The sequence below is a fragment of the Sminthopsis crassicaudata genome, chromosome 1 (assembly GCF_048593235.1).
Source record: "Sminthopsis crassicaudata isolate SCR6 chromosome 1, ASM4859323v1, whole genome shotgun sequence".
NCBI lineage: Eukaryota > Metazoa > Chordata > Mammalia > Dasyuromorphia > Dasyuridae > Sminthopsis > Sminthopsis crassicaudata.
This window is the reverse complement of record NC_133617.1, coordinates 232,692,413-232,720,004: the sequence shown is the minus strand read 5'-3', so window position 1 is coordinate 232,720,004 and position 27,592 is coordinate 232,692,413. Positions and strand designations below refer to the sequence as shown.

General features: G+C 31.9%; 1 protein-coding gene across 3 annotated transcripts in view; it reads left to right on the top strand.

Moving 5' to 3' along the window:
• USP14 (ubiquitin specific peptidase 14) overlaps positions 1-26,230 on the top strand; it is a 34,729-nt gene extending 8,499 nt beyond the window's left edge. The window contains exons 3-16 of one of the 3 annotated variants that reach the window (XM_074276240.1): positions 10,036-10,146; positions 11,541-11,645; positions 13,497-13,600; positions 15,650-15,708; positions 16,868-16,998; positions 17,284-17,364; positions 18,405-18,493; positions 19,608-19,722; positions 21,155-21,220; positions 21,394-21,486; positions 22,302-22,430; positions 23,796-23,856; positions 25,164-25,271; positions 25,427-26,230. In XM_074276240.1, the coding sequence (XP_074132341.1) occupies positions 10,102-10,146; positions 11,541-11,645; positions 13,497-13,600; positions 15,650-15,708; positions 16,868-16,998; positions 17,284-17,364; positions 18,405-18,493; positions 19,608-19,722; positions 21,155-21,220; positions 21,394-21,486; positions 22,302-22,430; positions 23,796-23,856; positions 25,164-25,271; positions 25,427-25,575 (1,335 nt within the window). In that variant the 5' untranslated portion in view covers positions 10,036-10,101 and the 3' untranslated portion in view covers positions 25,576-26,230. Of the gene's footprint in view, positions 1-10,035; positions 10,147-11,540; positions 11,646-13,496; positions 13,601-15,649; positions 15,709-16,867; positions 16,999-17,283; positions 17,365-18,404; positions 18,494-19,607; positions 19,723-21,154; positions 21,221-21,393; positions 21,487-22,301; positions 22,431-22,733; positions 22,847-23,795; positions 23,857-25,163; positions 25,272-25,426 lie in introns of those variants that run through there. The other 2 variants (XM_074276231.1, XM_074276251.1) reach the window with 2 other exon arrangements.
• The last annotated feature ends 1,362 nt before the right edge of the window (positions 26,231-27,592 follow it).

The following is a 27,592-nucleotide window of genomic DNA, read 5'->3' as shown; positions in this document are numbered from 1 at the left end:
TTATGTCATCTATTGATATCTGCACTGCTATTAGTAATTATCCAAAAATCCAAAACTGACCATTTCATTCTCCTAAAGGAGAATGATTCCCTTTTGCATCTTGGGTTAATTATAATTCTTTGACATTTATGGGTTTTTACAAGCTAACCTTTTCTTATCTTTCCAGTCTTTTTATGCTTATTTCCTTATACTCTTTGATCTACCTATACTGGCATACTCAATTGTCTGAAGATTCAGTGTTCAATCTTCAGATTCCATGCTTTTTCACTGACTATCATGGACTTCCTCCTCTCTTCCACTTATTGGAATCCTTATTTTTCTTTAGGATTCTTTCCAATCACTACTTTTTTCATGAAGCTTTTCCTGATCCCTTCAGGCACCCTCTCTCAAAACCATTTTGTATTCATTTTGTAATATTCTTTATTCATTGTGTTTGTTTTCTCTCCCATTGGAATGTAAGTTCCTTGTGGTTAGCACAGTGCCATAGTATATTTGTTCATTGACTAGCTGAATTGAAGAATTTTATGAGATAAGCCAGTAGTGCATGAATAGGATAAATGACCATAGAAAAAAATGACATTTCCCATTTGTAGGTTATAAATCGATTCATTTGATATGGTTTAAATATACTGTGTTATCTAGGATGAATTAGGTGCTTAATTATTATAATAATAAGTACTCTGCAGTTAATTTGCAGTTGCTATTATGTTCTATAAAACTGAAGAAATACCTTAAAACTGATGACTATGTAGTGTTTTTTTTCAAGTTGTCAAAGTACTTTATATACCTTGTTCTGTTTTAACCTTATAACAATTACTATAGGAATTATATTTCTCTTTTTTACAGATAGAGACAGACTTAGAAAGACCTGTTTAAAAAAGCTAGTAATTATCTCATGCAAGATGTGAGCCCAGGTTTCCAAGTATAGCACACTTTTTAGTCCACTAAGCTGCATTTCCTGAGGTAGATTGTAAAAATTAATGTGTATTTTTAAAATAATTAAAATTAAAAAAAATTTTTTTTGATAGAAAAATTATAGCAAGCTTAACTTCAAGTATCATAACTCTTGATTTAATTTGTTTACTTCCTAGATTTAATTTAAAATATCTATGTGTATAGTTTGGTCTGAACCTGTGATTTCATCACTGTCTGGAACTCCTGCTAAGGAGCATATCAGCAACTAATGCATATCAGTACCTGTTTTCCAGCTTTATTCTTGTAGATTTGCTACTTGTAGGCTCTAAAAGGATAGTATTTGCCCCAGGATCACACAGCTGGTTTTTGTTAGAAATGTAACTTTCGGATTTCAAAAGAAGAGTTTGTTTCATTCAACTGGTCTTATATGACTTACATGTAACATTGTTCTAGAGACAATTCTGAAAAAAGAGTTTCAAAAATATTTTAAATGATGACAACATTGTTGAAATATAAGTGTTTATTTAGTCTCTTAAGATAGATGGTTCAAAGAAGAACAATATTTTTGGGGGTGTATAAATTCTGATATGCTTGTTTTAAAATGAATAAAATTAAAGCCAGTCTTTACTTGTAAGGTACATCTTTATAGAATCATTTTATGTTTTGTCAGGCTTATGAGCTATGCATGTTTTATCCCTCAGTAGAATATAAGTGTCTAGTATTAGTATAGTGCTGGTCCATAGTAGTCACTTCATAAATGCTTGTTGGATTGGCTACAATGGGAAAGTAGGTTTAGAAGTTTATGTCTTTTATTTTTGCATTTTATATATGATTTAAGTATTTACAAATGAATATTAAATCTTTAATTCTGGGGAGGATTTAAAGCTTTCCTTTTCTTTAGAAATGCCAGCATATTTGGTATTTTTATGATTCTAAAGGTGAGATCCCCTTTATTCACTTAAAATGTTTAAGGGTTACGAATATTATCATTGTCATAGCCTTTAATGTGAGATAATTGTCATAATTTTAATATGGCAATAAATTGCCCATTTCCCAGTGAACAATTTTAGAGTTGATATGTAGATAGTCTTAGTGGCATAATTGTTTGGACCATTTAGGAGTATTAGACATATTTTTAGAAGTTGTGCTCTTAAGGTCAAACAAGTTTTTAAAAAGCATGATGCTTTGGCATGATGTAGTTTTATTTATGAGTGATACTTGATAAAAGAATTAGTTAATCCAGATAAGTGTCTTTAGATTGAAGGGCAGGCAGTTCATTCTATCCATATATAGGATTGTAGTTTTTAATTTTAAAAACAATTTAAATAACATTCTTGCGTTCTGTTTCTAAAACAACTGCAGGGGACCTGTTGAGTATGTTTAGAGGTGAATACTTTCTTTGAGTTGTTGTGTTAGTTAGGTTTTATTTTGTATGTATATTTAAGTTTTATTGTTGTCTTATTTCTATAGTTTTTTTTTTTTTTTTTTTTTTATTAAAAAAACTGTTCCCACATTGATCCCAATCTTGTAACAAAGGAAAAATCCAATAGACATAGGAATTGTTGGTCTCATAGAGAATAATAGTACATATTTATACTCTCCTCTACTCTTGAGAAGAGCTAGGTATATTTCATCATCAGTTTTTTAGAATCCCATTTTATCATTAGAATTAATGAGCATCCAATTGCCTTTTTAGCATTGTTTCACATTGTTCTAATTAGCTTAGTTTTAGAAAATAATTTTCCTATGAATTACTATTTTCTGGTTGAGTGGAATACTCTTTTCTTGCCCTTAATTTAAGGAGTTTCATGTAAAGAAAATTATTGTTTTACTGGGAAATGAGTATGGACCACAACATACCATTTGCACTCTTTCTGTTGTTGTTTGCTTGCATTTTTGTTTTTCTTTCCAGGTTATTTTTACCTTCTTTCTAAACCTGACTTTTCTTGTGCAACAAGATAACTATATATATGTAAATAAATAAATAAATATATATATATATATATATATATATATTCTTATTTTTTCTTCTTTATTTTAAGAGATGCTCTCTGGGATGGCAAAAAGGGAAAGATGCTATAAAAATAATCAATAAAAAAAATTTTAAGCAAAAAAGATGAAAAAGCTTTGCTGCACCAAAAGAATTCACAACTAGGTAATTCCTCAATCAGTGTTACCTACTGGAAGCCAAATAGAATGACTATGTATATACACATATATATGTACACACGCACACATATATATAGTATTTAACATATACTTTAGCATGTTTAACACATATGGGACTGCCTGCCATCTACGGAAGGGTGTGGAGGAAAGGAGGTGAAAAGTTGGAACAGAAGTTTTTTGCAAGGGTCAGTGTTGAAAAAAATTACCCATGCATATGTTTTGTCAATAAAAAGCTATAATTAAAAAAATTGTTTTAACATACTAGTTATTTTTCTAAGAATGTGGAAACCAGAGTCATTCTATTTGGCTTCCAGTAGGTAACACTGATTGAGGAATTACCTAGTTGTGAATTCTTTTGGTGCAGCAAAGCTTTTTCATCTTTTTTGCTTAAAATTTTTTTTATTGATTATTTTTATAGCATCTTTCCCTTTTTGCCATCCCAGAGAGCATCTCTTAAAATAAAGAAGAAAAAATAAGAAGTTAACAACACATCAACCAAGTCTGACATATTCAATGTTATATATTTATATAAGTCTTCCACCCCTGCAAAAGAGGAAGCAGGAAGGCAGATGATGCAATAAAAGTTTTACTAGAAAATAGTTAAGTGTTATATATGGTACAGAAATACTTTTCAGCTGGCAAATTTTAGTGACATAATTTGGTAGATAAATTTTTTTATATCACAGATTTTACTAACCAAATAAGAGTTGGGGAAATTTAGTTTCATATTTATGTTTTAATGTAAGACTTGGTTGAGGTTCAGTTAAGAAATGAGCAAAATAATTTCCACAGGTTTTTGTGTATTAGGAAAAATACTGTGTTTGTCTTACTCTGTATTTTCCCATTTGACTTATTTATATAGTAGCTTGGTGAGTATTTTAGACTTGTGAAGAATGAAAATCACTTTATTGTTTTAAAATTTTTGAATTTGCATATATGAAAATAACTTCAAAAGCCTTTAATTCCCACATTTAATCAAGATGATTTACATTTGAGTTCATTTCTGATCCTAAGAGAAGTAATAGGTATTTTGGTCTTCATTTCCTGTCTAAATGTTTACTTGGGCAGCATCACATATCTTATAATCTGCAAAGGCCCTGGTGTAATTAAGAAATGATTATGGATGCATCACATGCATTAAAAGTGTTCTAAAGTAGTGAAAAAAAGAAATACATTTCTGATACATTTTATAATTTGATAATTCTCATTCTAATTGATTTATATCATAATATAAATGTTATTGATGTATAAAATTAATTTGGTAATTTTGTGTCAGACAGTGGTCACAAGAAAAACTGACTGGGGTTTTTAAAAAAAATTCCTTTCTTTTCACATTATAGTTGTGGATGCGTGAGATAGTATCAATTTAGATGTACTTGGATCAGAAATGAACATGCTCTGGGCAACAGGAGATGTTTGAAGAGATATTTCTGAACATAGACATTTAAAGTGAAAATCAATTCAAAATTAGTTTGTACTGCAGAGAATGTCCTAAATAAAACAAAATCTAGATGGATAAAGAATATAGAAGGAAGAATAATAAATTAAGCCCACTGTTATCTGTATACATTCCCTTGAAAATATGTTATTTTGTTTAATTTTAAATCCATTAGGAATGAACCATTCTATGTTTTTCAGCATTTCCCTTTTTCCTTGTAACTTTTAATAAATTTTTGTGGTGATATTATTTTTTTTATTCTGGGATTTCTCTAAAATTCTAGATTTATCCTAGTGATTCTGCCAGACCCCTTGTGTTTTCTTATTTATGGAATTAATATTATTAATCTTATAAAGATTTTTTATTTTATTTTTTAAAGTAATTTGGAAAATATTTTCATCAAAAAATAGATTTTTTTTGTGTAGACTATGCTTATTTCTGGTATCATAATATTTTTGACAGAAAATATCTTAGATACTTGTGGAAGAAAATTCTATTCTTTGTATTTTAGGTTCACACCATAGAAACAATTTTTATTGATTTAGATTGCTGTTATTGAGTTCTTTTAGTTATGTTTGACTCTTAATAGAGTTTTCTTAGCAAAGATATTGGAGTGGTTTGCTGTTTTCTTCTCCAGCTCATTTTACATATGAGAAACTTGAGGCACACAAGGTTACTTACCTACAGTCACATTGCTGGTAAGTGTCTTGAGTTTAGATTTGAACTCAGGAAGATGAGTTTTCCTGACTCCAGACCTAGTGTTTTATCTACTATGCCACCTAACTGTCTTATTCATTAATACTTTGCTCTGTCAGATAGAAAAATAAATTTGTTATAGTCACATTAACTTTCTGCTTACACTGGTGAGTTATTTTTCTAAAACTTTTTAATGCTTTTTCAACTATTGTTCTCAAGTGTTCTCATCCTGTTGGTCAGAAGCAAACACAGAAGATACTTCTGTTAATCTAAATAATAAAAAATCTTTTCCATCTTATAGTCTCATCATGGCCCTCATCTCTTCAGGAAGGAGTCCTTCCTAGACAAATCTGGACATTGGGATGTAAGAGTAGGTTTAAAATTTGTTAGCATTTGGCAGGTAGGTGGTTTAGTGGATAGTGTGTTGGGCCTGGAGGCAGAAATATCTGAATTACTTCATTAGTAAAGTGAAATGGAGAATGAAATGATAAATTGCTCTTTTATTTTTGCCAAGAAAACCCTAAAGGAAGAAGTATAGCTTGACTTGCCTACCATATTTCTTCCACAAAGAATGGAAATTACTCAGAATTGAATTCTATGCAGGAAATTGAAGAAAAAGCTACAGTGAATCATTTTACTTGATCTGGATTGCTTTGGGAAATAGAATCCAGGGGTCTGGTCAGGAGCATACCGAACGTTCTAGCACCTAAAGACTGAAAGAGGGCCAAGACTGGACCCTGGGACAGGAAGAGATTCCTAGGGATCTCTGCACTAACACAGGGTTCAAAAGTGGGTGCTGTCTTCCACTACCTTTAGATCCAGGGCAGACTGAGGAGGGGACCTGAGTGAGAAACGAGTTCAAAAGCAAGCAGTAACTGTATCTGATCATGGAAGCAGGGTAGGGTCTTATTTCTAGCTTCTAGCTCAAGCTAAAGTCTGTAGTAGAATAATCAGAATATCCTGTAGCTTTGAACTTGGAAAGCCTCCCAATTACTGAGTTGAGCAACAGTCTACTGAAACTTCTAGACAGGGACAAGCCATCAGATGTAAACCTGGGTCAGGAATTTAGAGAGCTTAAACCAGGAGATCATTGAGTAGATTGGTGAAAGTAAACAGAAAGATGCAAGAAGACAGAAGCCTTATCTAGTTGTTCCCTTCAGAAGTTCATAGAACTCAACCCTAATATAAAATTCAAAGTTAAGAAGAGGATTGGAAAAATGAGCAAACAAAAAACAAAAGTCCACCATAAGAATGATTGTGGTAACAGGGAAGCTCAAGCTACAAACTCAGAAGAAATTGATTCGAAAACATTCATAGGCATTGCCTTTAGAAAAAAAAAAAAAGAATGCAAGCTTGTACACAAGTCGAACCAGAATTTCTGGAAGAAATAAAATGGGGTTAAAAAAAGACAAAAGGTGATGTTAAATGACATTAGTATAGGAAAAAAAATGAGAAATGAGAACTCTGGAAACCATGAACAGAGCATTAACAGCTGTTAATTTTGTACTTACTTTGCAGTAGGCACCAAACCAAACTCAAGAAAATAACTCCCTGAAAATTAAAATTGATCAAATAGCAGGTAAAAACTTCATGAGATTGATGTCAAAGAATGTTAAAACAAAATCCAAAGATTAATTTAGGAGGAAATTTGAAGTACCTTGTAACAAAAATCAGTCAAGGAGAAATAATTTAGTAATCATTGAATTACCTCAAAACTATGACAATACACATATATACACACCTTATAAGAAATTGTAAAAGAACATTGTTCAGATCTCTTAGAATCAGTGGGTGTCAGGGGAAATTTAACAGAAAAGTAAACTGAGGCAGGTCTTCCAGCAAGACATTAACCAAGGGTATGTTGCTTGTCAATAAATTGGTTTATTATAGTTTACCTCATTGTTAAAAACTGAGCAAAAATAAAGTTCCCCTTTTATAAGTTGTAGGGGGTATAGAAAAAAAGGGTAGAAGATATGGGATTGGGGAGAGCATGATGATTACTTGTACTACTAGGGCACAGAGGACAATTGGTTAAAAGTTTGGTAATGAAAGCTAGTAATAACTTTTTTCTTCTTCTCTCCTGAGACTAAGAAGTGTTCACTTGAGAACAAGTACAATTTCCCTTATTCTCACCTTAGGAGGTCAGACTTTTGAGCAGCAAATGAAGAATGGCTTGGTGGTATTAGCCCCAGCTCCCTTGTGCTCAACAAGCATACCCCTAAAGTCAGCTAAATTCATTCAGGTAAAAATTAGCAGGAGAGCTGGATCTTTAAACAAGTCATTGCAGACCAGCTGAAATAATATTACTTAAGTTCAAATATAGAGAACTATAATTTGAAACATTTTTAGAACAAAAAGATTGATTGTAAATAAAATCAATAAGGAAATGATATAGGATCAATCTTAAAATCTCAAGAATAAAGTATAAATAGGAAGAATCCAGTAGTTATCTTCCAAATAAAAGCTACCAGAAATGCTATAGCCGAAATCCAGAGCTGGGTCAAAAGAAGAAATTCTTGAAACATCCATAAAAAAGGAATTTCAAGTACCAAAGAATCAGTCATACAAAATTTAACAGCCACTATAATAGAAGAATAGAGAATTTGGAATATGATACTCCAAAAAGATTTATGCTCACAACCAAACATAATTTACCCAGTAAATGAGTATAATCTGTTTTTCTTTTAAAATTTTTTTTATTATAGCTTTCTATATACAAAACACACATGGGTTATTTTTCAACACTGACCCTTGCAAAACCTGTTAAAACTTTCCCCTTCTGCCCCTCTTCCCCTACCCTACATGGCAAGTAGTCCCATACATGTTAAATATGTTAAAGTATGAAACAGTATAATCTTATATAGAAAATAGATAATAAAATGAAAGTGTTTATGTTTCTCATTCAGATAGATTGATAATGTTTGCTGTGGGCCAGATATTGTGCTCAGTACTGATGCTACAAATACAAGAAAATTGAGATGGTCCCTAATCTAAAGAGCACACATTCTGATGGGGGAGAGAAATCAACCACTTTGGAAAAAATGGGCAGAGGAAGGGTCCCTGCACTGGTAGACCAGTCTGGAGAGGGAGTGAACTGGGGACAAAATAAGAATGACTGGGGTTCCCCAGTAATGGTAATCCTGGTCTGGAATTCACCAATCAGGACAATAGTTAGGATTGAGTCAGATTAGACTAATCAGGTGTCAGGTTAGAATACTAAAAAGTGTGCTTATTTCAAAAGAGGGAGGCTAAATGTATTTCTACACTTGTAAAAACAAGAGAAAGTAAAATGTGAAAGCATTAAGACCGTTCCATGTACTAAAACTTGATATGTTCATTATGCTAAACCCTTGGGATATGAATATAAAAATAGTGAGTGTTAGTCCTTGTCCTTCCTCTGTCTAAAACCATTTAACAGAAGAGACCGCTTCTGAGAGCTGAGGAGGATTATTTTGATTTAGAATTTATAGAGATGGAGAACAGTCATAGTGATGTGGACTGATTTAATTATGTTCTAGAATTGGGAATGGTTCAATAAGAGATAGTGGAAGGGAGCTAACTAGATATATCTTGGAGTAAACTTGACTAGAGCTGGCCTAGATGTATTGGGAGTTGAAATGGTTCAGACCTCTAGGGGTTAGATGGGAGAATAAATGAAACTAATGAGAATTAGAGTAAAGACTAGACCAGTGATATGATTTATATGCAAAACCTATACTGGTTTCTAATTTATAATCTTAGTTACTTAGAGCAGGATCACTACACCAGGCATGTGGGCCTATTACTATATGGCCTTTGAGCTAAGATTGGTTTTTAAAATAGTTGAAAAAAATTACAAGAAGAATAATGTTTTGTGACATGAAAATTACATGAAATTTAGATTTGTACCCATACATAAAGTTTTATTGAAACAGTCATGGTGATTCATTAATGTATTGTTTGTGACTGCTACAATGGCAACATTGAGTGGTTGAGACAGAAACCATATCATGCTTACAGTTTCACACTGCTGCACTATGAATTACAAATCACTAACAGTTGTAACTATTAAGTGCCCACAGGTATCACTGCATCATGACATTTAATTACCAATCATATCAAAAACAAGAAGAGAACTCAGACATGCTTTTAAGGCACAGTGAAGTTTGGATTATTATGAGTTAGATGACAAAGTACTGTGTTTATTCTGTGGTGATAGTATAACTGCTAAGAGAATACAATATTTATTGATATAACCAGAGTAAGCACTTACCACAATATTCCCATCCACCAGAAAACAACAATCAGGAACATTAGGATATTAAAAATGGTATAGCTATTGCATCACAGCAGGATTCTTGAAAGAAAAAAACATTTTTTTTTTAAGTGAGCCTGCAACCAAAATAAGTTTCTGATTGACTCTTTAGGTAAGCAAGGAAAACCATTTACTATAGAGGGCTAATTAAGTTGTGTTTGAAGCAGTAGCAGAAGAGAAAAATAAACATTTTGACAATTAAAATCCTATGTTCATGGATTGATACTAATATTTGGCAGTATCTAGTTGAGTAAAGACACTATTAACTGACAGTTGTGATCAACAAATAGTTGATGATAGAGTACCCTAATTTTGAATCCTAATTAGTCAAAATGTTTTCTTCCTCACAATTCCATTCTTTTCATTACATTGATATTACCAAAAATTATATTTAATGATATTTTAAATTTCATCAGTTAAAAAAAAATATTTGTTTTGTTTCATTTAAGTACCTACACAATAGCCTTGATTTTGCCTCTTGGCTCACAAAGCCTAAAATATTTTGTTATTTGGCCCTTTACAGAAAATGTTTGCTGACCCAGGCCTAGAGCACTGAGATGTTAAGTGGCTCAGGGTTAGACATAACCCCATGTGTCAGAGGCAGCACTTGAACCCAGGTCTTCTTGGCTCCAAGGTCGGCTCTCTATCCATTGTTGTACTTTGCCTTTCACTTAGTGAAACTTAAGGAATAAAACAAGGGGAGAGAAGTGGGGAGATTTTGACGCTTTGATTTATGTCTGTCTTATAGTTATCCCTATCTAGCTATACCTTCATTAGTGGAAGGTATAGTGGTTGTTGCACAGTGTGTCCATCCTAATTTCACCATAAACAAATTTTAATATCAATTGTGAATGATGGGGAAAAATAGACTACTACTAAGAGATATAGAGAAAGTTGAACTTAATTGTTTATCAAAAAAAATTGCCACCCAAATAGATATTTTTTGACATAACTACAAACTCTTTATTTCATAGGATTATAGATTTAGAACTGGAAGGAGTATTAGAGATCATTTAGTCCCTTCATTTTACTGCTCTCAAGTATACTGCTCTGCTTTAATATTTTACAGGGGAAATATTGATAGCATTAAAGTTTTTCATATTTCTCATAGAAGCAACATTCACAATATATAGAGAACACTTAAACACATTAATATTAGGTATCAATCAAACGAATTTAGGCAGACTTAAACTACCTTAAATATCTACCATCTGTACTGCTTTTGTGCAATCTTCCAAAAAAATTAGTTTCCAGATATAAAAAAAATGGCATGAGGAATGATTTTTTTAAAAAAAATAAATTTTTTTAAATATTTTGAAATACGTGCAAAGATAGTTTTCAACATTTATCCTTGCAAAACCTTGTGTTCTAAATTTTTGTCCCTCTTCACATTCCCCCTCCCTTGGAAAGCAAATAGTCTAATATAGGTTAAATATGTGCAATAAGAATGACTTTTTTGATATTGAAAAATTGTCTTATAACTCATAATATGATATTTTATGTCTAAATTTTTTTTCTATTTTTATATCCTTTAATCTTTTACTTATCCCTTGACTCCATTTCTATTTTGCTGTTTCACTGAACTTTGGTTTTAGCTTTCACTGTTTTGCAGAAGTTTTACTTCTTTCACTTAACCTTAAAGAAATATCAAAATTAGGGGCCTTAATATATGTGGGGTATATAGGTTTTGTGTATAATATTATGTATCTTACTTTTAGCTATTTATTGAATAGAAATGTGCCCTTAAAAGTTTAGGAACCATATGTCAGAATTCCCTAGATAGGTACTTAAAATTATTTCCCTTTATGTTGTCTTTAAATGTTATATATAATACAATTTGTGACTTTATAGAAAATGATTAAATAATTATTAAATTGTTAAAATTTAGGTTTCCCCAGAAGTAATCTATTAGTCTTATAGAAGTTGAATTATCTACAGAAAATGATGTTATTCAATATTTAATATTTAGAGAACTTCCCCAAGAGAAACTAGGAATTTCATTTTTATTATTATTATTTTTATTAACAGGGAATGACTCTGTTAATGATGGGATCAGCAGATGCTTTACCTGAGGAACCCGTAGCTAGAACTGTTTTCGTAGAAGATATGACGGAAGAACAGCTAGCATCTGCTGTAAGACATTTCAGATTTCATAATCTATTTGGATCACTACTTATCAACAGACATTTATTAAAATGAGTTTCAGAAAAATGACTTCTGACAGTTTTGAAGTTCTGCTTGGGATCTAATAGTTAACGGTCAGTATATGTGTATTCAATAACCAATAGGATTTTATTGCTTGTAAGTTTGGTTTAAGGCAGACCTATGTTGTCAGATGTTTTATGAGCTCAATCTGTTTCTCTCCACACCTCAATAATTTTTTTTTTTTTTTTTTTTTTTTTTTAAAGAGTTTCATAGGGGGCAGCTAGGTGGTGCAGTGGATAGAGCACCAGCCCTGAATTCAGGAGGACCGGAGTTCAAATGTGATCTCAGACACTTAACACTTCCTAGCTGTGTGACCTTGGGCAAGTCACTTAACCCCAGCCTCAGAAAAAAACAAAAAAAATATAAAGAAAAAACAAGAGTTTCATAAAACTCAGATTTATAGATCAGATTTATAGTTTAAATCTATCTTTTTATCCATAATTTGAAGTTCAGTTCTCTTGACAGTTTTTCTTACAAAATAATCATATATATTTTAAAATATATTTTAAATATCCTGCTAGACATACACATTTATTACTATCTAATTTTTTATATTGTGCTTTATGTTTTTTTGAGTTTGCATCAGTCTATTATTTATTTTATTTTCTGAATAACCTTTTAAGACAGGTAACATACTAGGAAACTGAGGCACAGAAAGTTTTTTTTAAATAGGCATTAGATGATATATCTAAGGTAAGGGTAAATTTGCACTTAGAATCTTAGGTTTTCTAACTTTTCTTCTAGACCATATATCACATTTAAGTACTCTGGTTTAGAAACTCCCTACCCCAAAAAAAAAGTGGAATATAACTGTAAGATGTGATTATATGGAAAAATGTGTTCTGATAAATTAAGGTATAAAGAAAAAGTTAAAAAAAAACCCTAAATTTATCTTTCTTCCATTTTGCATTTTGAAATTAGAGAGTTTATGCTGGGAGAATAGTTGAATTGCTAACTTTAGGCTATGCCTCCTCACTGCATTCCTGGGAACATGGCATTTTCTGTGTTTCTCTGTATGTATTCAGATCCCAGACCTTTTCTTCATTTTGTCTGGATATTTACAAACTGATAAAATTGGCTTGCATTATCTGGAAGTACCATTGCTGACATCTAACCATGGTAAATTTGTAGTCCAGAAAACTGTTAAATGCATTTTCTGATTCTTTAAAACAAAATAGGATCCTATGTGATCAAGCTTATAATTTCTAAGGCATTTGTAAAATGATCTTGATTTAAAATGAAGTATGCATATATTGGCTTAGCCAAAAAAAAAAAAAAAAAAAAAAAAAAAGCCTGAAAAACCAAAACCTTTAACTCATCCTTATCTAAAGGCATAATGATGCTTTTTAAAGAATAGGAAAGTAGCATTTCAGGTTACATGAATTTAAGGGAGAAGTGCTTCATGCAACAGGATCAGCATAGGGTCCCTGATGCAGTTTTCTTAATATTCTCTATACTACTTACTATGTAGAGACATTTAGTGAGCAAATGATTTTGCAGATGATATGCCCATTGCCTAAATAATTTCACAACTAGGCCCAGTTTTTAATCATAAAAATCTTGAAGATAATAGCCATTTATTTGTGGGAAAGATGCTAATTTTTTTTGGACAGTTGACAAATTATTGCCACTGGCATGCTTTATAGACATTATATTTTGGAATGGGGATTACATAATTATTATAGATTGGTAAGTCTTTGATCTTTATCTCAGGTTAAACAATAGTAATTATTATTATGGATATTGCTTATGAAATTAATTTAATGCCTGTCTCATCAGATGGAATTGCCATGTGGATTGACAAATCTTGGTAACACTTGTTACATGAATGCTACAGTTCAGTGTATTCGCTCTGTGCCAGAACTTAAAGATGCCCTTAAAAGGTAAGGGTAAAGTTAAAACCATAATTTTTAACAACAAATATTCCCTTTATATAAACAAAAATATTGATATTTTTCGGGAATGTGTAAAACATTTAATTAATTAATTAGACTAGTATTCTATTACAGTACAACTTAGGAAGAATGAGAGAGAAAAATTTTATGCAGAAATTTACCCATTGATGTAAAATTTTCATCTCCCAAGGAAAAAATAAAATTTTACATAGTTGGGTCTTTTTTATTCATTACTATATGAAAGAGGGCTAAGAACAGGACTGAAAATATTGAACACTTTATTGAGACTATATTTGATTGAAGTCAGATTCTTCTCTGTCTTTCGGCTTTTACAAAGAACTTTTTTTATCAGCAATATTTGGTTGGCAGTGTCTGCTCAGATGGTGGAATAGCCATCAATGCATTTATTAGCTATTTGGCATACTTACTAATAAAGTATATTGCTCATCTCTTGAAGTAGTTTCTTATTCAGTGAATTTCAAAGTGGGAGATGAGTGGGTGAGACATTCCTTTAAAAAGATTAGTCAGCAGAACAGAAAGGAAAGAATAAAATACTAATAGTTTATACTGAATATGTAATGAAATATTTTGGGAATGTTAGAGAGAGGGCCAGATTGTAGCGAGGAAGAAAGAAAATAGATGGAGCAGAAAGGTATGCAGGACTGACCTTTAAAATAACTATGCATATGGGAGAGGTTATAGTTATAGAAAATTATAACTTGATATGAAATATATCAGGGATATCTTCCAGGGGAAGATCGATAGTACTGACTTTAATGTGTAAAAGCCAAGAGAAAGATGTTTGCAATTTAAATTTCATAAAGGAGGAAAAAAAAATATTCTTTAATATGCATGTTTAAATTAGGATAAGTACAACTATTTAATATAGAACCATTGCAGCTTATGCTTTGTCCTGTCATTTTAGTCAGCATTTTCATGATAAAATATCATTGCTCATTTTGATCCTTAGAAATTTAAGACTAAAGTTAAGACTTTTCAATTAGTTTCTAACATTTAAAAATTTATATATTCCAGATATTGACAGGTGATTTTCCATGTAATTCTATTAGTTTTTGATATCTAAATAATACTCAGCTATAGATAGCCAGATAAAAGAAAATAGTTCTCCCTTAATTTTATTTTATTTTTTGTCTTTAATGGTTCCTTGATGCTACTGGTCATGTAGTACATGGTCGGTCTATCTGTCTGTCTATCTATTTCTGTGTATGTATACACACATATTTAAAACATGTTTTGTTTTCATAGTTATATGACTAATTTCACATCTTTCTGCTATTATTTTAAGTCACCTATTAGAATGTTTGCCACAATCAGAGCACTCATTACATAGTGTGACTAGTCCGGTGAAGAGCCTTTCCATGCTTAGCTAAGCTCATGCTAGAAAACCTGACAATCTGTTGGTAGGACTGTGCTCTTGACTTTTCCAGCTTCAAAGATCAGCTAGAACTTGTGTCCCACTAGTGTGTTCTTTGAGAAGAACAAATTACTACTTCAAAACCAAAATGAAATGATGGTAGATCCTCTTTGAAAGATTTTTGAAAGGAACTGGGAAGGATGGCATCTGTACCATATGTATTTATTTAAATATAAGATTATAGATTTATTTTGAAATGCATACTAGTAAGCAGCTCTAGAATGCCAAGTGTTTTTGGCTTCAAGCAGTAGGACTTCTAACAGTCTAAGGACACTTAGGTTTGTTTTTTTTTTCATAAGATTTTTAGTGTGTCTTTATGTCTTGAAACGAGAGAGAAAAATAACAACCATATTTTTCATCTGCTATATCTTTCTTCCACTATTTACACAATGCATTGGAGTAATGAAGTAAAAAAGGAAGAAGAGAAAGAAAATGAACTAGGATCCAAAGGGGAAGGGGAAGGTGGAGTGGCTTGTTAACTAAATTGCCATAATTTTTAAAATTAATTTTCATTATAATTAATTGATTTTCATTGTGAGTGACAGAACAAATTAAAAACTGCTGTTTCTATTGTTTAACACTTGTCTTAAATGTCTCCACAGGTATGCAGGTGCCTTGCGAGCTTCGGGGGAAATGGCATCAGCACAATATATCACTGCAGGTCAGTCTGGAGCATCTTATGATGAGGAATTTCTTTGAATACTTTCTACCCTTTCTGTACATAGCATGGTGACATCCATAAAACAGTGCTCAATAAATATATTTTATTTACCTAATTATATTAACAGAGGAAACACTATAGTTGCTTGTTGTCATAGATAATACTTAGACTTTTAAAAGTCATTCAGATTATTGTAATTGAAAGTATTTTGCCTAATTTCTATACCAGTGGTTTCTATACTATTTTACATAACTTTTCTTTTTAGCAAGACATAAAGGGGCATTTTGGTGTAATTATATTTGGGGAATAAAGTATCATGATAGTAACATAGTACTTGGAATAATTTTCCTAAATCTGAAAACCCTAAAGAGCTCCTTCTCGATGGCTACATGTTAGAACTCACCTTTACCCTTTTTTCTGTCAAGGGCACCATCATTATCCCAGTCACCCAAGATTGTAACCTTGGTGTCAATGTCTGTTCCTCACTTTCATCCCACATGTACGGTCCATTGACAAATTTATTTTTCCTACCCAAATGACATCTCCTTGAGCGTAGGACTGTTTTAATAGTGTTTGCTAGCATAAGACTTAATAAATATATTTTGAGTGATTTATTTTTGCTGCATAGGATTTAAGTTCAGGAGTTAGTTCTAATTGTTTTAACATTAAAGATGTTCATGTGTTTAAAACAAATGTCTGTATATAGACATATTTGTGTGTGCATATACAGATAGTTCTCAGTTACTATAAATGGACTGTTCTGTGAAACTTCCCTTCATACCCTTGGGGTGATCATCGGGGCCCCAGCCCCTGTGCTGTGCTTTGCCTCTACAGCCAACACTGGCTTCAGTGTTTTGAGTCCCTGTAGTCAGAGGGACTTCAGTGCCTAGAGCAGAGGATCTCTGGTTTGAGTGCTGCTGCAGCTGCTGCCATCCTGGCTATAGTCTTGAGTTCCAGGGGTTCTGCTCTTCACCTGCAGAGGAGTCAAATTTGTGTGATATGAACTTACAGAAAGTGAGTGGGTATATTAGATAGTTATGTTATGGTTTGATGTTTATATAAACTGAGAAAGAAAGCAAGATTGTTTCTGCAATTTAGTTTTAAATTAGTGTACTCCTGTTTTCTACATTTCTAAGAATATTTTGTTTTTGTTTTTAAGCCCTTAGAGATTTGTTTGATTCCATGGACAAAACTTCCTCCAGTATCCCACCTATTATTCTGCTGCAGTTTTTGCATATGGCTTTCCCACAGTTTGCAGAGAAGGGCGATCAAGGACAATATCTTCAGCAGGTAATTAGTATAAGGTGGTTGTGGTTTTTCAGCTAGTCAATTTTTGAAATTACATTACTTAAAAACAGCAGAGCGATATCTTTATACTTTGATACTATTTGAGTATGTTTGATAAATATCAGACGATCTGACATGATCGAGAAAGTTATCTTTTTTCCTTAAGGTCACAGATTGAAACATAAACTTTATTTTGAAGTTAGAAACACCATTTTCTAGAGAAAGTGTACAAGGTTTTGTGAAGAAATCATGAGAAGATAAGACCACTTATTGTATTTCCATTTACAGGATGCTAATGAATGTTGGGTACAAATGATGCGAGTACTGCAACAAAAACTGGAAGCTTTAGAAGGCGATTCTGTTATGGAGGTAATTGAATTGTAGAAGTGATTATCATTTTTCTTGATTTCTGATTTTTTTTTTCCTCCAAAGTCTTTTAAACAAATTGTTTTTTTCATCCATTTTTACATTTGAATAGACATTTGCTTCTTTATTCTTTTAATTCCTTGTTAACTCCATTCAGAATATATGCCCCAGAGATGTGGCCAGTTCTTGTTTTCAACATTTTTCACATTTTCCATTCCCACGTATGTAGTTCAGGCTTTCAAATTGCTTCTTACCTGGATTATTACAATAGCTTCCTGGCTTCTCTCTATTTCTAGTCTTTCCATATTCCATTCTTATACATTTATTCTTAAGAGTAATCTACCTAAAGAGTAATTTACCTAAATCATAGCTCAAATTACACCATTACCTAGCTTCAAATTCTTCCTGTTTTTTAATTATTAAAGTTCAAAATGTTATTTAAGTGGTTATAATTTTGACCCACCTGTGGTTTGCTTTCTTCTGCAGCTAATTTACATGCTTGTACCCTTTCTCACATTCCTTTGCTTACTTAAAGCTAGTTTATTAATTAGCAGCTTTACCTGTTTTAATCCTTAGAAGCCCCTCAGTACCTCTTCTTCCACGAGACTTTTTCTGCTTACTGTCAAAGATATAACACTCATTACATTATTCTAATTTGTAATAAAATTATTTACTACTTCTTTGTACTCTAGTATCTTAAATACAGGGGACATTAAGGATATTCATCTTCAAAAACTCAGCCCTTTATAATTCTATTCATCCAATTTCTGCTTATACATGTTTGTTCAAGTGGATAGAATATTAAATGCAAAGTATTTTTCTTATCTATATTGAGTAGATAAGTTGAATTGATTCTCCTCACCTTTTGGTATTTTAGTCCTTTTCATAGATAGTGTAGGTTGGATGTAGGTAAAAAATTCCTGTAGAAAAATTACATTTAGAATTAGTATTATTAAACATGGTTGCATAGAAGAAAAGTGTATTTTAGTGTAACTTATGTAAAGTAAATAGAATGTGATTATTTTTGGTTATTTTATTTTCAGACAGAAAATGCATCATCATCTGCAGCCCAAGCACCTACTAAAAAGAAAAGTTTAATCGATCAGTTCTTCGGTGTTGAGTTTGAAACTACGTATCCTTAAGAAAGTTGAGGCCAAGATTGATTTCAGAGATAGTGATTTACAAATATAGATCAGATGAAGGGAGCATATCTTGAAGAATAAATATTGGGTGGTTTGAAAAAGGCAGTTTTTTTTTTTTTTTTTTTTTAATAGTTGACTCTTTGTTTACCTGAAAGAAATCACAATAATGACAGGAATTTGGAAAAAGACAAATATTTCAAGCATATGAAGTTTTGACAAAGTTCATTGAACAGTAATAGCCTTTTAGATGATTTTCCTAAAGATCTTGGTGAAAAATCCATTTAAAATGAGCATAAAATGGTTTGGATCAAAGTAGGTAGTAAACTAAAAGTTTCAATTGAGAAAAATACTTTTAAAATTCTTCAACACTTTTTGGGGGGAAAAATGGATATTTTGTTTTGATATGTCTATCACTTTCCTATTTAAAAGCAGTCAAACCAAACTCTGCTTAACTTGGTTATGCAGCTGATAAGTGCATGTTCCTTGTTATTTTGTTGTGTGCTTTAATTTTATTGATAGTTGGAGTAGCAGAAAGTTGGTCTTGGAACAGTTTAAAGTTTATGAACATTTTAGCAACTTTTACTTTGTTCTAAATTGTGTAAGAAAATATTTTTCTCTTGAACCCTAAAAGATTGCTTTTTTCTTTCCTGTTATTATGGCTCATGATTTAAGAGATGCATAATGATTAAGCTGATAATAGGGAGTTGAAATATGAATGAACTAGATTAAGAAAGGAACATTGGATATGAGACCTAAAATGTTGGATTTTTTTTTTTAATGGTGATATTCTGTCTAATGCTAATAATATCAAGTTTAATAATTTTATGTGTGGAATGGGATAACTTAATTTGGAGTCATACATAGATTCTTGTCTCAGCTTTGTGATTAACTGGCCTGTAATTACTCACTTAACCCTTCTGGGCTCTAGTGTCCTCACTTGGAGAGAAGATTCCCACTTCCAAGGATAGTTGTGATAATTGAAGGAAATAGTGTTTGAAAGGTGCTTTGTAAACTGAAAAGGCAGATCAATGTCAATTATTTGATGATCTAACAGCTTAATTCATCAAGTAACCAATGGCATGTGCCTTAACTCATTCCATAAAGCATGAAATGTACAGAGGCCGAAGAAGAGGAAGCCACCAAAGGGAAAGAAAACCAGCTCCAGCTCAGCTGTTTTATCAATCAAGAAGTCAAATATCTGTTTACAGGACTTAAATTGGTAAGAAAGATCTTTTAGCAGTGACTGGGCCGACTCTACCACATTTCTTAATTATGTAGACAAAACATTTCACATATCTGGGCTTAGGGAAATTTTGATGTAAATATTGTAAAATAGGCATTAATTATAAGGCATATATCTCAGGTTGAAATGATACCTAAAAGCCTCTGCAGAGAGTTCAACTTTTTATTTATTAAAAAATTCCTTCTAATCATATGCTTGACATTTGAATAACCAGCTTCTGCTTTAACAAATTTTGTTCTTTGGCTACAACCAAATAAATCAAGTGGTAGCTTTTTCCTTTATTTGCATAATTCTTGTTATTTGGAAGGTTACTTAGGTTAAGATAAAATTCTGTTCTTTGAAGAAAGAATTGTCCTCCATGCTTCTGAGATTGCCCATTTTATTCACTCTTTCTATTACTTAATTCTATTACTATCTTCAATAAACATCCCTATGTTCTGCATGAACAAAGGTCTGCAGTATAGAACTTTAGATTTAAAAGAATCTTAGTGAGCATCTCTTTTCTAGTTCCTTCACTGAAGACTTGAGGGCTAAAGACAGGGTTGCAGCAACTTATAAATTTTTCAAAAACAAAAAACAAACCCCCAAAATGATCATATTTAAATACCTAAAAGACTGGTGGTGAGAAGTTAAATATAAAGTATTAATTGGTGAGAACAGTCAAAAAATGTGTTAAAATGGGGACTGATTTCAGAGTGATTTTGCTATTTTCTTTTTAATTTTGTAATGTTAGGGAAAACAAGTCTGCTTGATACATTTAGCATATGATAGATTAGTGATGATAAATGGAGTACAAGAATGATAATCTTACATCACATTTTGGATGATAAGTTGGATGATATACTTAAAAAAATTTTTTTTCAGATATATACAAAGATAGTTTTCAATATTTGCTTTGGCAAAACCGTGTGTTCCAAATTTTTTTTCCTCCCTCTTCTCCCCTACCTAGACACCAAGCAATCTAATATATGTTAAACATGTGAAATTCTTTTAAATGTATTTCCATATTCAATGCTGTGCAAAAAAAAAAAAAAAAAAAACCAGAACAAAAAAGGGGATAAAAGCATGAAAAAACAAACAAGCAAGCAAATAACAATGAAAGGTGAAAATACTATGAAAATAAAAAGCTTTATTTTTTTTGCCCTGAGGCTGGGGTTAACTGACTTGCCCAGGGTCACAGCTAAGAAATATTAAGTGTCTGAGACCAGATTTGAACTTGGGTCCTCCTGAATTCAAGGCTGGTGCTCTATCTACTGCGCCACCTACCTGCCCCAATAAAAAGCTTTATTTAAAAAAAAAAAATGAATGTAATTGAAAAAACACTATTGAGAAAGAAAAAAAAAAAAACATTGTCAGAAAAAGTCATCCTTATTCTTTAGAATACATTTTCAATTATGTTCTTTTATAGAGACTTCAGGAAGAAATTACCAAACAGTCTCCAACATTGCAACGAAATGCTTTGTACATAAAATCTGTGAGTATAGTGGGTTTAACTTTATAACTTTTTGTAATGTTGATAGTTTTCTAGAGTAAGTAGTACTATGTTTGGGTAAATCTCACCATTAAGGAATAAACAATTTTTCTTTTAAAAAGTGAATGACTACTACAATCTCTTGAGATATAATACCATTTTTCCTTTTTCTTTAGTCCAAGATTAGCCGACTGCCTGCTTACCTTACTATTCAGATGGTTCGATTTTTTTACAAAGAGAAGGAATCTGTGAATGCCAAAGTTCTTAAGGTTAGCTAATAATAAATTATTTATATTCCTGTAATGCCAAGGCTGACTTAATAGTTGGGGGAAGAAGAGAATAAAGAAGCTTCCACTAAAGACCCTTTCCCTATGGAAGCAGTTTGTTTTTTGTCTTCCAGTTCAGAATACTCAGGAAACAATTAATTAAGAGTTGTAACCACTTTGTAGATGTAAAGAGTTAAGTTGAAAGGAATGAAATGGAGGAGAGAGATGGTATGTGTGAGTTTGGGTATATAATGTACATACCATACATAGACATAGTCTACCAGCCTGTCTTCTTCCCTAGTCATTCATCTACCTCTCATTTTGGGAATCTTTGATGCTAATGCCTGTTGAGCTCTGATTTTCATAGGTCCTCTTTAACTAGAAAACCTTCAAATACATTTGTATGTTTCTAGTCTTAAGGACCCAACTCACTGTGTTTATTATAGCAATTTAGAATACTGATTTTCTTGCTTATCATCTTAGTTTATATTGAGGATATAAAATGTAAAATGAAGAAAATTACTTATTTAAACAGGACAGAACCTAAATATTGCTTTGATTAATAACTCCCAAGAAAGTAAAATTCTAAAGAAAAAAGAATTATTTTCCCAATTACTTGTTCTTATATATTAGATTTATATTTTGTTTACTCTCAAAAGTTTCAATTTGAAAAAATTGGGTAAAGGCGAGCTCATATTACCAAAACTTTTTTTTACCCTTCTTCCCCTTTAATCTCGTAAAAGATATTTCTATTGTTTTTTCCTCCAACAGTTTTTATCTCTACTCTGTCCTTTCTCCTTTTCTGTTTTTATATATAGGACGTTAAATTTCCTCTTATGTTGGATGTATATGAACTATGTACACCAGAACTTCAAGAAAAAATGGTATCCTTTCGGTCAAAATTCAAGGATCTAGAAGACAAAAAAGTAAATCAACAGCCAAAGACAGTAAGTTTATTCTGATAATTTTTCAATATTAGTTTAATATTTAAAATTCAGTAGTTATTTTTAAATGACATTAGGTGGAATATTTTAACTTACAAATAAAAAATTCTTACAGTAGCCACATTGGCAAATATATTTGATGTTTTAGTCCTTTAAGGTTTATTTTACATTCTTAAGAGATAAGAACTATAAATATGATCTTTGATCATGAGGTATATTCCATTCTTTACAAGTACAATATGCTTCATGTTTTTTTTTATTCCCATACCATATACAGTTTATAATTTATGTCTCCTTTCTTCTGAGGTTCTCAAAGCACTTCACAGAAACTCACTTAGCCCTTTCAACATGCCTGTAAAATAGGTATGTTATGCTGTTTTTCCTTATACAGTATAGGATCATCCCCATTTTACAGATAAAAATGAAGGCATAGAAAGTCAGTTCAAGGCCACTTGAGTTCCATCTGTAGGAATGCTATAACTTTAAAATCATAATTCTATAAGACATTAATTACAAAGTGGCTTTTTTTTTTTTCTTGGTATGTCTATAGTTGCATAGATATTTTTATATGTTGTAACTATGTCTATATTTTGTTCTTGCAGTTTTTGTATCATGAAAATATATACTTAAACCCAAGTCTTTTAAAGGTAGTATCATATATCAACTGAACTGAAGCAGATTGTGCAGATAAGAACTTTGCTTTCTTGTGATATAAAAGAACATTCCATTGATATTTCCTTCAGTGTCTTAAAAGTTTTGAAGAAAATTAAAAACAGCCTTCAAATTCGATTTGGCTGTGAGGGATTTTGTTTTGTGTTTCTATCAGTTATTGATTTAGTTGGAGTTTTGGAGCATGTTCCACACCCCAATCCCACTTGCTTACAAGTAAATATACTGTGCCTCTTCCAGTATAAATACAGTAAATTTGGGTTTCTTCCTTCCAACAAGTGGCCATTGATATGAAATAACAATTTAAGTGCTTTGAGTTCTTGGATGAAAGGTATAAGAGAAGTAGTTTAGGTGCATCCGGTGTGTTTGTTTCCATTATTAAATGAACCCAATTTTACTGCTGAAAGGAGAACTTAGGTTTTCACAGACTTAGTTTGAGACAGGATAGTTATGATATCTTAATTTATACTTTTTTTAAAAAACTACCCTCTTCCATCTTCTAGAAATACTAATGATATTCATTAAACTTTGGTTTCCCACTCATCTAAGTGGTTTGTTGCTACATAACAGTATTCTTCCGTTTTAGACCATTGGTTATATTTTGTTTTTAAAATAGAGACTATAGACTTGTTCTGTTATTTGAGAATATTAATTGACAATTTATGATTCAGAACTATAGTAATATCTTTTTCTTTACAGTTTAGCAAAAGTGGTGGTGCACAGAAAGAAATTAAATATGAGCCATTTTCTTTTCCTGATGGTAAGAGAAACTTTTTTCCTGATTGTTTCTGTAAATTCATTATTGACAAAAGAAATTCTTATGAACATCAGCTATCTAGACTAAACTAACTTATTTTTGCTTATTACTTCCCAACTTGGATTCTGCTTTGCAGTTAAGCACATCTTCTTTCCTTCCCCCATGTCATATTTCATATTTATTTTCTACTTTTGTTGATATTAACAAATCAAGAGTAGAGCATATCTCCTTATCTGAACTTTTACATCTTCAGCACTTTTTTTTCCTTTCAAATAAATGCACTTGTATGTTATTGTTTGTAGTATTGGTATAGTAGGCATTAAGTGTTGCAGTGACTAGAGCCCAGGGATTTGAGTTTAAGAAGACTGAGTTCATATGCTGTCTCAAACATTTCCTAGTTGTGTGATTCTAGGCAAGATTCTTGACCTCTCTCAACTTTAGTTTTCTCATCTGCAAAATGTTAATATTAGCACATACTTCACAAGGTTATTCTGAGAAACATGCAAAATGCTTTGCAAAATTTCAAGTATTATATACCTATCCGCTGCTATTAGTATTTATAGTTACCTGTATATGTTATTTCCCCACCACACTATGAAGGAAGCTCTCATTGCCTTCTTAAACTTTGTATCTTTCCCCAGTTTCTAGCATAGTGCTTGTACATTGTAGTTCCTTTAACAGACATTTGGATTTTTATTGTCCAGTTCCTATCTTTCAGTTTAAGACCTCTTTCTTCCATGACTCCCTTGATTAATATGATGCCATAGTGCCCTCTTCCATTTTGGTGATGTTGAATGTGGGCTGTGGGTTATATGTGGATCGTAACACTCCCAAGTATGATCTGAACCAGATTAATATTAATTGGGAATAAATTAAAATTAATTTGACAAAATATATTAACAAAAAATAAATGTGGTCAGATATGTATCTTAACTATAGTTTAATGGCACCTGTTTCTATTTGAGATTAAGATTACCTGTCTATAATTTATAATTATGTGCTCATGTCTCTGTTGCTTTGCCCCAAAATACTTATGATCATGATGGTTATAATAGCTAACATATAGTACTTGTTACATGCCAGGCTCTGTGCTATAATGCTTAGAATAATCCCATTTGATCCTCACAGTGACTGGGAGACAAGATGGTATTTTGAGTGACTTGCCAAGGCTCACATAACTAATTTCTGAGACTGAATTTTAACTTACATCTTCCTGGCTTTAAGCCCAATGCTATTTACTATGCCACCTTGCTCCATATATTAATTTTTTCATCTATGTGAATGCACTTTTTTTTTTTTTTTTTTTTTAGATATTGGCTCTAATAACTGTGGTTATTATGATTTACAAGCAGTGCTAACACATCAGGGAAGGTCCAGTTCGTCAGGCCATTATGTATCATGGGTGAAAAGGAAACAAGGTAAAAAAAACCAAACAAATAAATAAATAAATAAATGAATAAATAAATAAATAAATTTATTTTGGTGAGAATCTATTAGTATCTATTTTCAGTGCCTTATTCATTAGAAAGACTTGTGTGGTAATAATTTTATCTCTTCTCTCTCTCTTATTTAGATGAATGGATTAAGTTTGATGATGATAAAGTCAGCATTGTTACACCAGAAGATATCTTACGGTTATCTGGTGGTGGAGATTGGCACATAGCTTATGTTCTATTATATGGGCCTCGCAGAGTTGAAGTAATTGAAGAAGAAACTTCTTAATAATCTTCATCTTAGCTATCTCTGACTAGGTGTGGAATAAATGTTGTTCGTTGATCATTTCTAAACCCCAGAGCTTTAGAAGAAATTTTAGGTGGTTCTACATGGTTTCCCCTCATGTGGAGCCAAGAGGGTGAAATCAGATTTGAAATTTGTTCCATGTATTAACAAAACTAAAAACAGGATACACAGAAAAGAGAGTTTATCTTTGGACTCTGCTGCCCCCTGTATCAAAGTAGCAAACAGGAAGACTTTTTTTTTTAAAGGCTTATTTCTTGTGTAATTTTTTAAAAAATTCTAAATGGAAATGCCTTTCAACCACTACCTTCTGTCCTAGTGTTTAATTTCTCTTTTTGCCTTTTCCAGCCCAAGATTCAGCAATCAGATATTTATTGCACACCTATTATTCCATCATTTGTTGTTATTCTTGCATGGTTCAGACCACCATTCGCGCTGCCCATCCTTTTGCCTTATCTAACAAAGTTTTGCCAGAAGGTGGAAGGGAGAATGTTGCCCTTGTTGTGTAACTCAGTGCTGCTGCCCATAGCCCATGGAAACATGGCTACAATCAAGTATTTGTCCAGCCTGACCTGCTGACTCAGTCTGTTCTGTTGCTGGCATTTCATGACTTCAAAATAAATTGTGATCAATAACAGTACCTCTATGATTATAGTTTTCTGTCTCTATAATGTGGCTATATAGATTTTTATTTTTAAAATTTTTTGAAAATTGTCTTATTTTCCTCTAAAAAAGGCGTTTTATTTATTCATCACTTTTCATAACATTTGACCATTGCCCCATCCACACCCTGATTGGAACCAGTTTAAAAAGAAAAAATAAATTAGAAATATTTCCACAAAAGATGACTACAAGTTAAAGATGTGAGTTCTTTTCTTAATTTAGCTTAAAAAAAGCCATAAACATGTATCTTAAATTTGTCCTGGCAATGATGTACCTTATACATTGATTTTATCTTCCATTTCAGTAAATTCAAATTAGCCTAGCCTGTCCTTGACTTTAAAATGTTTCTTTTGGAACCAATGAAACTGATTCCTTATATATATATATGTGTGTATATAAAATTTAACATTTCCATTTCTTTTAGTCTTGATTAGTCTCTTGATAAAAGATATTACATTCACATTTAAGCTACTTTTTCCTCAAAAGTATTTCCCCAAGACAGGTTCACAAATATATTCAGACACTGCTCTAGCCCCAACTGGAAGTTAATCACCCTTCTTAGTTGATTTAAGTGGGTAAGTGAGGGATTGAGTTAGTTGGCAGTTCTGAGGACTTTGTATTTGCCCAGGCCAACAACTTATATTCTCAAATGCAGCCAGTAGTAGTAATCTGCAGAGAAAGCATAAGCAGAAGAAAGCATAATTTTCAATCAGTCAAATGAGCATAAGAATAAAATTCCTCATTTGTCGTCTCCCATTGCTACAAAAATTCCTGCAACCAGCTCTATTCTACACAAGGATATTTTTTCCCCCTATTTTGTAGTTCATATTAATTACCCAAATATGAAAGGTGAGAAAATGCTTCACAGTGAAGGAAAAGTTAAATTTGTTTGCCTTCAAAGATGTTTTGGCTTTTCAGTTTTGTAATCTTAGTGGTAAGGTTCTCATTTGATTGTGAGAATAACTTTGTGTGGTTGATAAAAACAGTATTTCTATTTGACAAGCAGAATTCCTATCAGAACAGAAAGCACGTTAAAAGTAGTTAAGGATATCATAGATAGGTCTTACACCTTAGGAGACTACTTTTTACTTGACGATAAAGATTGCGCAAGGTATTAAGGTGATACTTGTTCACATCAGAGAATTTATTAATACACTTAACATGAAAATTGTTAATGTTAGCCATTAGCATTGTGTTTCATTTGATGTTTATCTTATTTTTGTTCAGGAGGTCAGTGCAGTTCAGCAGTGTAGATATAGGTATGTTTGTTAGACAAATTTAAAAATACCTCTCTTTTTTTCACTTTCTGTGAAACATTTAAGTTCATATAATGACTACT